Source organism: Morone saxatilis, unplaced genomic scaffold (genome assembly GCF_004916995.1).
Source record: "Morone saxatilis isolate NCDOM2014 unplaced genomic scaffold, NCSU_SB_2.0 Contig4, whole genome shotgun sequence".
Taxonomy (NCBI): Eukaryota; Metazoa; Chordata; class Actinopteri; family Moronidae; genus Morone; species Morone saxatilis.
The window spans coordinates 6,559,450-6,573,861 of record NW_023339984.1 but is presented as its reverse complement, the minus strand read 5'-3'; the positions used below and the strand labels follow the sequence as shown (position 1 = coordinate 6,573,861).

At 38.3% G+C, this 14,412-nt stretch overlaps 1 protein-coding gene across 2 annotated transcripts; it reads left to right on the top strand.

Annotated features, from left to right (window-relative positions):
* Positions 1-3,115: 3,115 nt before the first annotated feature.
* On the top strand, positions 3,116-11,205 carry LOC118338099 (leukosialin-like). Of its 2 annotated transcripts, none has more exons than XM_035675288.1 (13): positions 3,116-3,288; positions 5,716-5,883; positions 6,035-6,130; positions 6,317-6,391; positions 6,601-6,639; positions 6,999-7,037; positions 7,182-7,205; positions 7,616-7,660; positions 7,767-7,796; positions 8,396-8,494; positions 8,973-8,997; positions 9,089-9,171; positions 10,256-11,205. In XM_035675288.1, exons 1-13 carry the CDS (start codon positions 3,228-3,230, stop codon positions 10,267-10,269), a joined length of 798 nt encoding a protein of 265 aa, XP_035531181.1. In that variant the 5' UTR covers positions 3,116-3,227; the 3' UTR covers positions 10,270-11,205. The 2 variants fall into 2 exon arrangements, with proteins under 2 accessions (XP_035531181.1, XP_035531182.1); XM_035675289.1 differs by having other exon boundaries at positions 3,117-3,288; positions 5,713-5,883; positions 6,035-6,124.
* The last annotated feature ends 3,207 nt before the right edge of the window (positions 11,206-14,412 follow it).

The window sequence follows — 14,412 nt, the reverse complement described above, 5'->3', positions numbered from 1 at the left end:
GAGAGAGAGAGAGAGGGATAGAGGCATCTTAAAGGTGATTTATTTTCTTTTTTCCTTGAAAGACCCTTGCTCATTTACACCGAAATGGAAAGTCGTGTAACTTCTTACTAACTATTGTACGTTTACAAAAATACAGCACTAAAAAGGACAGAACATGAGATAATGTTTTTAACATATAAGGGTGTACAAACTAAATAAGGACTATTTATTGATAACTTTTTTTTGCTACTCTTATAAAATAGCTCTGAAATTAATTAGGCAGTCTTAAAAAGAATGTTGCAATGTTGTTGAAATGCCAAATAATGGAACGTTTTATGGTTTTGTACATATTATGCTTACCTCAGGTTCTTTTGGTGTGTGCTTTGACCTGATTTTTCTGTATAATGGCTAAATAACTCGGTAATGAATACCTATTTTCTTGAGTTTCATAACTGGAATTTACATTTACCTATCTATCATTTGCAAATATGTTTATTTTTTGTCTCTTTTGGAAGGGGGGGGGGTAGATTTATTGTGGCTTGCTGGAATTGAGTGTTAATTTTTCTCTTTTTAAGTATTGCGAACAAAGTAAAAATAGAGAACCTATATTGTGTAAAAAAAAGAATTCAATAAACTTAAAGTGTCTGCCTATGCATGTTTTATAAAAATCAAACAAAGGAAATAGAAAATCTGAATACCTTGGCTGCGGAGGCCTGTTTTGAAATATATTACGCTTTAGTGAACATATACTGGATATACCTGCATACTTTCAATTAACACCATGATGCTCTATGCCTTCAACTTCTTTTGTAATTGAAGCATTTAATTATCTAAGATGGATGAGAAATCATATTTTTAACCTGCGCTTGTAAGTGCACACAGTCCAATTAAGCATGTTTGACAATTCTTGTGAGGTGTGTGGTTACATGTGTAACTCAAAAATGCATGATTAGCTGTTTGTGTCATATAACAGGTTAATCGGTTTTGTTCTGTTTTGTAAATGTGCCACAGAAAGTGTAATTTGATTATTATTACTATTATTATTTGGAACTCTGCTTTGTATATCAGTTACAGGTTTGATACTGCTCAATACTTTAAGATGAAACAAAAAAAATACTTCGATCTTTTTTAAGAACTGCTTAAGTGCCCAAGTAATTCACTACACGACATGAAGCCTTGCTTTTGTAATTTAACTTCAAAACTGTTGGCAGATGAGGCATGCACTTGCAACTATGAAAAGTATTTTATATAACTGTTCAATAAAAATGTGCATGAATTTCAACTTGAAAAAAACCTGCTTCGCCTGTGTGTGTGTGTATGCCTGTGTGCGTGAGTGTGCGTGTGTGTGACTCAGACTGTCCTACAGTCCTCCGCCAATGAATATGCACCATGTAAAATAAAATTAAATACATAATACACATAGTCCTTCGGGCATTTTTTGCATCGCAAGTGAATAAAGCTGTGTTCTAGAGCTATGTGGTGGTGTGTGTTTTCCAACAAGATTACAGGAAACACACTCGCCGTCGCCCGTAATTCAAACCTGCAGGGAAATGAAAGACTAACAATAGAGACGATATTTCATTCAAACAGGGGCAGGAGAGAGAGCTTTAAAGGTCCTTCCATCACTACACACACTCTATACGATATGGAGCCATCATCCTTACACTGCTGTGTGTTCGCTCTATATTATTCTGCGTGTTTTGGCTCTGCTTTATAAAGTTCCCCTTCAACAGAAGAATTGGCCATTGACTGGTCCCAGTATGTAGATGGGAAATTGCTCCTTGGCAAATCGGCAACAAAGGTGTTTCCTCTTCATCAACCTTAGTGACTTCTTTGATTAAACTACGAAGACGAAGCCAAGATTGCGCAGGCAGGCCTATCTGTGTACGGACGAATATCTGCAGGCTTCCTCCTTTACAAAGATTTTTTTTTTAAAATGTATTTAACATGGGTGTACTAAAACATCAACTTATTTGATTATACTTATTTACATGAATTGCTTTAGCTTCCCCCCCCAAAACAATCCAGCTTACTTCTACTTTCTTAAGCAGTTCTCCTAGCTCTAACTCTAAAATGGAACTACGCAGCCAACATTTTCTTGTCCCTGCTTTCTGAGGTGTCCTTCTTTTGGTCTTTTCAGCCTAAACCAAACACAATGCTCAAGTGAAAGGAAGTAAACTCTGACATCCTGTTTTTTTTCGAGAGGGCCAAATAACAGGAGCTTGATTTTTTTGTATCCTCAGAGGGACAATGTGAAGACCAACTGAGTTTGATGTCAAGGAGACATTGAAGTAAACAGCTAATGTTCTGCAGCAAAAATCCTCTTCATGGTGTTGTGACCACAGCGTCCGTAACTTAAGCCATGATAACCTGGCATCTCATATGAAATGATAAGATTTCTTTCCAAAACTACCCGGGAGTCCAACTACCAACTTTAACTCACAAGTAGAAACTAGATTTAGATTATGGTAAGCAGCCTCAGCAGTGACTCATCTAAGGTCATGTCCATGCTTTCTGGAAGCACTTACATAAACAATGAAGAATAGTAAAACGTCATGGTTGATATTTGAGCAGCACCCTTCTGAGCTTTCTAGACTTGGCTCTTTGTCATGTGTTCCAGCCGCTATTTAACAGAAAAAAACTTCCATTTAGAAATTGTGTTTCTATTTGTGTGTTTTGGCGATGTGTGTATGTGACAGTGGGTGTGAACTTGATGCCACTGATGCAAGTGGTTCCTGTTTTTCTGTGGATGAGGCTTCTGAATCAGTGCCACCATCTCTTCACTGTATCCTACTTCACACATTTGTTTATCTTATCCTATAATTACTTATACATACAGTTCTTGGATGTTGTTTTTTTCCAAGCTTGGTTGACATCTTTTTTTCCAACTGATGTCAAATGAATTTGTTTTCACACCGTCTCTAAGTCCCAGTCTCCTCCTAACTGGTCAAGTGGTGTCAGAGCAGGAAAAAATAAGTGATGGGAGTTGGCATTGCGTTCAAAACACAAAACTGAGATTCTCATTAATATACATAGGTGTGCACCCGCTGGCTGCCTTGCGCTGGTCTCCACAACCACCCATTTTACGTCAGGGAGGGAAGTCAGTGTATTTCCTCCCCTTCTTTATCTAAAGGAAGTGCCAAAATAAGCATCAGCAGTGGAGCACCCGAGCTCGGACACCTTTTCCACTGGCCACTCGGTTGGAGTCTGAGGAAGAAGTCAGAGGAGTTCACGACCGCAGACTCAACATGAAGACAATCAGGGTTCTTGTCCTCCTTCTGCTTGCATCTGTCCACGTCTTCACACCAGGTGGGGGAAACCATTCAAACTGCTTTTTGCCTGGATACATTCTGTTAGATATCATAGAATCAGCTCTCCCTGACAAAGATCAGTTACATTTAGCCTTGTTTCTGTGCATTGTCAATGGAGGGAGGACTAAAAATGGCCTTCTTTAGCAATGTGTGAAAATTTAATCTAATATCTTACAGTGTCAAAATATTAACACAATTAGGGTTTCCTATCAAGTTATTTGTGTGTTGTGGAACAGTAGTTGTGATTGATCATGTTAAATTTTACTTGTGTGGGTTTTTTTATTGTTTTATTTAATTTTGTTTTGGTATATGCAAAGATAAAGATCACAATGTTGTTCCAAAGACACACTTACCTCGTAGACGATCACTCAAACAGTGTGTTTCCGTTAATTCAGAGTGAGATAAGCTGTGTGTGCGCGTCTCTGTGTGTATATGCGTGCGTGTGTGTGCATGCCTTCAGTTGTCCTCCACTTTAACTAATAAAAAAAGATTGCAAGTAGTTTATTATGTTGCCATAATCAGTNNGGTAGAATATATTTTTTATCATTGATATAAGATATTAAGCCCAAGTGAGAACTTCAGGAATGAAAAATCCCAAGTGGAAAAGTGACAAATGAGAATCTCTTGCTTGAAGTAAAGGAAAAAGAGGGTGGCTCTTGATTTGTTTGTTTTCCTTGTGCAGAGCCAAAATAACTTTAAACTGTTCTGTGCTGGGCAGATAGGTGATCTAGCAGCAGATAGCCAGTGGGAACCAAACTGCCCCCTCTCTCACAGAGACAACAGATCATTGTCCTGAGAGTGAAATGTCCAAACTGGCACCAAATCTACTTCCAGCATTTAGCAGTAAACATCTGGAGGAAACACCCTCGCCCAGGCTACAGCCAGAGGCCTTTTTTTCCAGAGAATAAAAGCAATGAGAAGAAACAACAAAGATTTCTCTTGAGACTGGGTTAAACTCCAGTCACAAAAACTGTGACTTGAGACTTGAGTCATATATTACGCTGCAAGTTTTGGGGCTTTTCTTACTTGAGACTTACTCCATAGTGAAAACATTTGAGTCTCAACTTTTGAATGTATAAGACAGAGACTGCAGCCCCACAGCTTGAATAGTTCAAGCGATGTTAACACACTACAAATGTGTCATTTTTATGGTGACTTTAAAAGACTTGACTTGCAATTTCCCTGTGACTTATAAAAACAGGGGACTTGACTTGGACCTGACCCAAAGGACTATAGGCTTGAGGCTTTCCTTAAAGGACTTCAATTGACACTTTGACCAAAATACTTGAAACTTTACTTGAACTCATCTTGAATTACTTATAGGACTTTTGACTGACTTGAGATTTGCTTCAAGACTTGACTTGGACTAAAATGACTTATACAGGACTTGACTTGTGATTTGCCACAAAATACTTGGACTCGGCTTAATTACTATAACTTGTGCCTTGTCTTAAAGTTAGGGTCAGATAAAACACTTGCCTTAAATTACTTCAAGGGAGACACATTTAAAACTTACATTTTGACTGGAATTACTTAAAGGACTCAAGACTTGAGAAGAAAAACTTGAGACCTGACTTGAGACCTGACTTGAAAACTGCTTTTTCTTCCAAATGAGACTCACAAAGCAGACAGAGCTGCATGTGGTCGGTGCTGAAACGTGCACTTCAGCCCTTCAGCGACGGCTCTGGTGTGAAATATGTTCACTGGCATCCTAGCTGACAGCAGTGAAGACAGGAAGCTTGGCTGCACAAGTCAGGGGACAACAATAGTTTGTCTGGGACAGGATGCAGCTTCACACTGTTGCAGCCCTTCAAGCAGAGGATATCCACTTCAACATGTCACAACCTCCACCGCTGTCTTGACTTCTCTTCCCAAGTCTGACACTCGGGGCGAGGGCACGCCCTTTTCTCAGACACTCGACTTTAAAGCTGTGCCAAACAGGAATGATGCAAATCTAAAATAGTTAATCCGTCTGAGGAAATGTTTTACGTAGACATACTAATTCTAGGGTTTTCATGATGGAAGTAATTCCTAGATAACACGTACGTTTTGGATCTTGTCCACTGACCTCCGAGATGAGGGTGTAAATGGCATTAATGCAATAGTAATAATGAAGTTCTAACGTTTGGAATATACACTTATTTGCTTTCTGGCGGAAACACCACTCTAGGTATGGGAGTGTTCTCATCTAGCTCTCTTCCAGAAAGCAAATAAGCATATTTCCCAATTTTTTTATGCAGTTGAAAAACAGCTCTGTGGGATCTTTGGTTGGGTCAAAATATAAATTTAGAGTTTACATTCCTTAATTTTTTCTTTTCTTGTTGTGCCCAGACTGCTCTAAAACGATAACAGATACATGGCCATAGTTGAGTTCTGTTTATAGATCTTATGCAGCTATTTACATGTCAGTGTCTTTTTTTAGCAGGAGTATTAACAGCAGCAGAACCTACAACAATCTCAAAAACAGAACCTGCAACAACCCCAAAAGCAGCATCATCAACAGCCCCACAAGCAGCGCCATCGACAACCAAAGAAGCACCAACATCTACTGTCGTTGTTCTTGAGAGTGCCACCAACACATCTACTAAGAATGGTGCGAGGAAGTCACTGTACCAAAGACAAATAGATAAATACATACAATGCTTCTAACTCATGGGCTTATTTAGTCTGCAATTTGTAATAGACCTAGGCCAATGTTCCTGAAAATGGAATGATTGATTGATTTCCCATTTTTATTTTAAAAGCAACTAAGCATCCTGCTGTACCAACTACTGCACCAGCTGCAGGCCACATGGATGTTACCACCCCACCTCCAGGAGTTGAGTCTACAGCCAGTAAAAGTTGGATTTTTTAATTTTTTAAATTTTGGTTTAAAGTTTATTGATGATACACAGCTGTATGTCATGGTTTCAACTGTGTTTTCACACATTCTATGGTACAAAAATAATGTAAATGAGCAGTTAAATCAACTCTACTTGTATATATATATATATTAAAATTATAATTTTTTACCCTTCCTCTATTAGCTTTGGAAAATCAAACTTTGCAACCAACATCTCATGGGAACCATTCTCATAACATGACAAACATTGAACCTCCAGGTAAGAATAAGTTGATACAACTAGCATCATCAGTAATGAGCAAGCTTGTGTGCTCTTTACTTAAAGACAGACAATTAAGACAGAAGATACAGCTTGTAAAACTTGATAATATATGGGTTTAACTGGGAGCAAGGTGTCACCATGCTGAATGTAATCTAAAATAACAACTGTGTTTAAAGCGGTGTGTAAAACAGTTTGAATTTTGTTAGGACCTGATGACAGCACTGAAAAACCCCAAACAAACAAAGGTATGTACCAAATGAACACAACATCACTGCTTCCTTCCATGATTGTCTTGTGACAAGTTGTCAGTTGTCCTCCATTTTAACTAATAAAAAAAGATTGCAAGTAGTTTATTATGTTGCCATAATCAGTCGAAGTGACGGTAGAATATATTTTTTATCATTGATATAAGATATTAAGCCCAAGTGAGAACTTCAGGAATGAAAAATCCCAAGTAGAAAATTGACAATTAAGACAGAAGATACAGCTTGTAAAACTTGATAATGTATGGGTTTAACTGGGAGCAAGGTGTCACCATGCTGAATGTAATCTAAAATAACAACTGTGTTTAAAGCGGTGTGTAAAACAGTTTGAATTTTGTTAGGACCTGATGACAGCACTGAAAAACCCCAAACAAGCAAAGGTATGTACCAAATGAACACAACATCACTGCTTCCTTCCATGATTGTCTTGTGATTAAAAAGGATGTTTTTAAGAAGTTAAATGTAGACACAAACATTATTCCAAGTCTGACTCAAATGAAGCTACTGGTCTTAATTTTCTACAGGTACAACTAGTCCTGCCTCCCCAGGTACAGTATATCATTCACACACTACTTTGTATGTGTTTTGTCTTTTACAGAACATCCTCCTATTTCTCCTTCTTCTTTTAGTATTTATATTTCAGCATTTGCATTTATAAAAACAAATGTAATTCCAACATAATATGACATATGATCACAAATGTTCTCTTTGACAGTTGATACACTGTCTGTGAGGTGGATCATTTTATTCAAACTGTTTCATACGTCACACAATGAGAATGTCTATTTAAAAGCACATCAGAACTTAAAGCTGATATCCTGTATTTGTGATATGTGACATATAGTAAAACTCTATCTAAAATCTATGTATACTCTGAATTCTGCAGTTGTTAAGATGTCGATTGACACGTATTTAAGAAAGTAATTCATTCTTTTCAATATGATTGTACCACTTCCAGGGATGACAAAACCTTCAGGTGGAAAGCCTGGAAATAACATGACTGGTAAGCCGTGCTGCATATGAAGTCATGAAAGAAATCATAATTAGTTTTTAATCATACTGGTAAGGAACAAGTAGCAGAAAACTAATCAAAAACTCTACTGTGAAAGGTTCCCAGACTGGCAGTGATGAGAAATCAGGTAATGTACTGAACTTTACTAAAGTGTCCTCTGTTGAACTCAGTCATACCCCAACAAACCATGTCACACACACTCTCAGATGTAGCAGTTGCAAACAGCCTCACAGTGACATGCTAAGCAGGTATATGTTTGCCATGTTCACCATTATAGTTTAGCATGCCAACATTCCCTAACTGGCACTCAATACAACGTACAGCTGACACTGATGGCTATGTCACTGGTTTTGTTTGTATTAGGTGAAAAACTACACTAAAGTTTCACAACCTGTGCTAGATGAAAAGTTAAGGGATCACCAAATTTTATGCCAATCCATCCCACAGATCTTAACCTCATGGGGGCGCTAGGGTAACAAATGCCACTGAGGAAAACTGAATGGCTATCCATCCAGTCATTGTTAAGTCTGGACCAAAATAGTGGACCAACTGACAGATACTTGAGCTATGATGCTAGTGTGCTAAAAAAATACCTTGTCATATCCCACAGCAAACCAATTACTTTTGCATCATAACTACACATCATACCTCCAAATTTAACCAAAATCTGACCACTTTGCGAGACAATTAAAACTACATTGATGTTTCCTTCAATTTTACCCTCAGACAAAAGGCTGTGGTGGATTCTGTTGCCCGTCCTCCTGGTTGTAGCTGCTGCGATGATTGTCCTCAGGTTCAAATGCAAGAAGATCCACGATCACACAGGTATATATACATTTGGGTTGCACAATGTACTAATATACTGTATATCACATAGTGCATCAATATACTGTCAACTCTGAGGTGTAATTATTAATGGATCAAGGTCCAGTGTGTAACATTTAGGAGGCAGAAATGGAATATAATATATATAACTATGTTTTTTCATTAGTGTATAATCATATGAATCGTTGTGTTACCTTCAACATGGAGGCAGCCATGTTGAACCACCATGTTTATACAGTAGCCCAGAAGGGACAAACCAAACACTGGCTGAAGATAGATCCTATTTGTGTTTCTCATGTGTTTACCGGCCACTGGTGTCTTACGGGTGGGTGAAGCGAGGGAACTGTAATCTGCAACTACACCACCAGATGCCACTAAATCCTACACACAATCCTGAGAAGATCCATATTTTTGATACTTAATGAGATAAAAAATATATATATATATTTAATGTCTTCTCTGGTCTTCTGTTCGACAGAAACCATCGATACTGGAACTGAGAAGTAAGTTTGAACCTAGTAGTTATGGCCTGAATTTAAAAGGTGTGTGAACAACTAAAACATTCATCCCTTTTCCTCTGGTGCTCTCTCACAGCGCATCTTTCCAGAGCAGACCTGAAAGCACCAAAGATGGTGTCATGCTCCTCGGCGTGAAGTCATCAGGCGGAGAAGAAAATGGTGAGCTGCCTCCATCTATTTCCTGCGAGCGGTCCTTCCAAGTTCCTTCTGTTTGTGCATTCTTCCATTACTTGGTAAAGCTGTTTCTCCAGACACAGACTTGCAATTATTCCAGGGAAGTTTCAGGCTTTTAATATCTCATTGTACTGTACAGGCTTGTGGGGGTTTGCTGGCCAACAGAAGGTGTTTCCTGTGATTTTGCGCCCCCACCCTCGAACAAGCAGCAGGGCTTGAAAGATAGGGACTTCCTAACATAAACACAGATTATTTTGGACAGGAGCTATTGTACAGCCAGTAAATGTCAGTGTAGCCCAGACGCTGCAGGCGTGTGCTTGTTTGTCAGTGAGGTGAATGTATGTGCACATCCACGGGTGAGCATGTGTCATACATGGTTTGTAAACAGGCTCAATACCTCTACACCCCACCCGTGAAAAAAACAGAAATCTGGGCACTGCATGTCCTGCCTTCCTTCCCTAATACAATCAGGCCTCCATGACTTGGCTGCGAGCTTTAGAGGGAAATTGAGTCATGCTTTAGGAATTTTGCTGAGGAAGAAAGTGTTTATGTTGTTACAGACTACTAAATTTCTTTGGATTGTAGCTTTATACATTCTTATCTGACTGCTAAACTTGTTGCACATATATACTGCACTCCACACAGATAAAACCTTCAGCAATCCCACGGTCATGAACGGAAAGCTCACTAACAAAAACTGCCTTTTGGCTGACTTAATTAGCTTAAAAAGTCCATATGAGGAGGTACCACCAACAATCCTAAATGTAATGTAATACAATGAGTTCAGGTCGGCTACAGGAAAGTGTACCACTGGTTTCAGATTAGCATTTGGATCAGAGAACCTGGGAACATTTCCCACCATGGTCCTTATCAATACGACATACTGTCCTATTGTACCTAGTCAATGCAACAGTGCCGTCTAGTGTTGAACGTACAAATGATCATCAGAACACAATTCACAGCATTATGTTGAGCAGGTTGGATACAGATCTCATTTTTTGATCACACAGATGTGGTTTTATCCTTGTGTGATTTCATCACCTGCCCCCTGCTGTTATGTCTGTTTCAGTTGCTGCAAGATAAAAAAGGACTGAAACATCAAGATCAGCCAGCGGATGAGTCACACCTGTCGCCCACACGCTGATGGTCTGGAGGAGCTGTTTAGATGTTTGATTTCTTTTTTGCGAAACATTTTGTGAGGCCAGGAACAGCAGGTTTTGTGTATGATTCTTCATGTATGAAGCAGAAAGGTGTTGGAGAGCGGGTTTTTATGTATGATTCTGTATGCTGAAACCAGTATTATAAAGCAGGGTGTGTGACTGTGATCATAAATAAAAGAATAAAAGAACTTAACACAATAAATCTCTTTGATAGCTAAATACCACAAGCACACAAACCATTGCTTGTGGAATATAGTAAATAAAAACTTAACCTATACACCCTTTATTTCAGTATACTGTTGACCAAGACAAACCTAAATACAACTGCATAGCTAATTTCTGTCTACATGCTGGGCCACAAGACACATTTTCTGTACAGTGCGCTGACCTCAGATCCAGCACATATTTGATGTAATGAATCATTATTCATGTCATAGTTTTATAATTATCCTTTTGTTGTGAACTGTTTTGTAGATTATGTTTTGTGTGTCACCAAAAAAAAAAAAGAGGAACTGGCTCATTTGAGGTGTACTCCATTTTAACTTTTTATGTATTTCATTAAAGCATTTCTTAAAAGGAGGTAGTTAAGTATTCCACAGGGCTTCTCCACCAGAAATGTTTATTAAGCTGACACTCTTTTCTCTGCTGTACTGTCACACGGCATTTCTGTGTGAGCCTTTAGCTGAACTCAAGGTAACAAGGTGGATTTGCATTAACGGTGTTTCTTCTCAGCAAATATAATGCACAAGCTCAAGGACTAAGTAAAGCAGGCGCAGAAGGTTGTATTTAAAGACACTGGAACTGTTTTATGGCTGGATTTTGTAGTTCTCAGTTTCCTCAATAAATCACTAGAAAATAATTTGGTTGTGCAGCTTCAGTTCATCAAGTTTTGGTCATATCTTTATTTATTTGGTTCAGTATCACATATGTTGAATGACTTGAACTCATACTTCAAAGTTATATAATCTAAAACACTTTATTTCAAACATGTGCCACATATTAAGTCAATCACATTACTAACATTTGACTTTAAAATCCTCAAAATACTCTATATATATATTTATTATTATAAGCTTTTCTTATGTGGCTTCAGAAAACCTGCTGTTTTTTTGTTGTTGTTGTCATTACTTATAAATAGGGTATAATAATACAGTGTGTAATCCAGATCACCACCAACAGTTTCAGTTCAATGATTCACCACTAGAGAGAGTAGTCAGCACAAAGAAAGCAACCATGGTTTCGGCCCCAGTTCATAAACTAGTGTTTATTACAGAGAGGTTCATGAGGTTGTTGAGAGAGGACTGACATTTAGACAACCAGTGTCAAAATCTCACTCTGACTCCCCGCTCAAGCTCCATACCAATCATACACACACTCATGACCAGTGTCACCAGATCTTCACACAGTGTTTTCTTTACAGAACTAATTCAGCTTTCATTTCATGCTATAAATTCAAATGACTTTTGCCATTTTGTAGCCCCGACCTCCATTTTGAATTGATTCACAGACAGGGTTGTAAGGCTCTGTCTGTGGCCTTTGTAAGCTGAGACTGGCTAACAGTTTCGACCATGGGCTCTTTCCCTCAAAGAGACAGTGGGCAGATTGGCAGAGGGCCCATCACACACTACTATAATGCAATACCAGCTGTGGCATGGGCTGAGTTACATTAAGGATGCCATGCCAGGCTCCTTCAGCTTCACTCTACAATTCTCTAAATCTGCAACACAGTAGTGATATGTAACATTTTAGCACAATGATAATTGCCCCCTTAAGAGTGTCTCCCTAGAGAGAAAACATTACTTGACTCAGTTAAAATTTTCTTTATAAAATTGGATTTTCAGATTGTCTTGAATCATTGAGTGACACAACAATTGTCCCAAACGGAAGCTTAAACTACATATTTTGCTCTTTTTAATTTAGGATGCCCAATTGGACACAAATATTAGAGATGTGGTACTACTGCAGAGGAAATGTTTCTCAATGGAGCCCTTGTGTTTGTCAAATAGAGTCCATTGGCTTCAGTGGGCTTTGGTCTTTTTATTCTACTTTGTCATGTTGGACATTTATGTGTAAACATCAGTTAAATGTTGCAGCTCAAGGTGGGGGTAATTCTGAAGACTTAATAAACTGCTGAAACGTATAAAAATACTTCACTTTTAGTTGATTTATATTTTGTCAAAGTATTTAGTGACTAAAGCTGTCAAATAAATGTAGTATGTTTTTTGTAGGTTTGCAGGGGCATGTATGTACAATCAGGGGAAGCTTCTTCCACAATTTATGTCTATTAATTTCATTGGGTATATTTGCAGGTTTGTTAAACCGTATCTGTACATTATAAATAAAAAAAATTACCATGCAACACCAATAAAACACTTAATTATCACAATAAATATTACAGTTAACTGCAAGAGTGTCTTGTTACAGACAGAATCAGTTGAAGAGGAGCTGAGTAACAAGTAGAGCATTAAAAGGAACATGATTTATCTGAATAAATAACAAATAAAGGAATGTTTTGTCTGCTGGTTCTGACAAAGGAAAAAAGAGTATTACATTTTTTCACTTTTTCTCTTGAGAGAACTAACTTCTTTGGTCAAGACGTGTCAGCAGTGTGCAAGACCAGCAAGGCTCTGATATGCACGAGGAATACTTCTGCACATGCAACCAGCTATCTCCAGTGGAGATAGAGAAATGCAACTCAGCAAAAAGGCTCCTGTTGTTAAATTTCATGGGGGAAAGGAGGAGGGTGCGACAAGAGACACATTTCACTGAGAGGAGAGTGGTGCCAGACTGGCATTCCAGGGGTCTTGACGGGGGATAACAGAAGGTTCATCTGAGCTACTGTGGATTAGTAACCTGAAACACAACACATTTTATCTTTTGCTTCATTTAGGGAAACAGGAGTTGGCACGTGTCACAAGTTCGCAAGCAGAATTTGGTTGACTTGCCTTACCAAGGGAGTGAAGGTCATTCCACTACACTAGTACATTAGTATTACTAGCCAAGTCTCTGCTTTTTACTCTCTTTTGTATTGTCATTGCAAAAAAGATTCATTTAACTTTTGTTAACAAGTGAAATCCAACTGAGATTATAAGTCTTTAAAAGCTCTGGCCAGTGTGACAGGAGCACAGAAGGCTACAGACAGATGGGGCTGCACATAAAAAAGCTAAATAGATATGATATATCTAATCATACTGATTGATATAGAATGTAATGCAGGGGCATGGAAAACATTTTAAGCACTGACAGCAACAAATGGATTGATCTTCCAGAGATATGACAGTTGCTGTAAACACACTGGGTCTTCTGAGCTCTCAGCTGCAGAGTATTATTTCATGCATGAGTTCAGAGATCACAACGGCTTTCTCTCTGAGCTCTGTTTGAGCTGTAAGGACAATCACATTTTGGGACCGCAAACTATATTGATTATATCTAAACTGTTGTTTACATAGTTTACCTAATACTCAATTAGAAATTGTTGCATCCCTGAAAGCTTCACAACTGTGCAAATAAAAGTAATTTTGTTTGCCGTGTTGATTTGTTCCCAAATGATTTTCAGTTGTATGAATCTGCTGCAGTCTTTCACTTTAACACTAGTTATGCATGGAGGCACTGGGAGATAAAACTGTGGGGATAATGTTCCCTCTATGGTGGCCCAATGTGCAAGAAAATGTGATAAGTGCCCTCTAGGGTTCTCGCCCAGTGGAGAGATGTAATAAAGTGCCCTCTATGGCCCTTCCAGCAATGCTGTGCCAGATAGGCTTCCCTGCATGCTAGCAAATGAGTTGGCTGTACCTGCCTCTAAATGGTTATGGTATAGTTAATAGTTCCTAGTGTGTCTTTATTACAGAGGTGTAGTATTGATATGGAGTATATAATCTCTTTCATACAGAGGTGTAGTAAGTTAACTGGAGTATATATTCTCTTATTACAGAAGGTGTAGTAGTTATACTTAGGTATTAATCTCTTTATTAACAGAGGTGTAGTAGTTATACTGAGAGTCATATCTGAGTCGCATAATAACACAATTCTAATCTTGGGTTTGGAATAGTTTCACCATGAATGCATC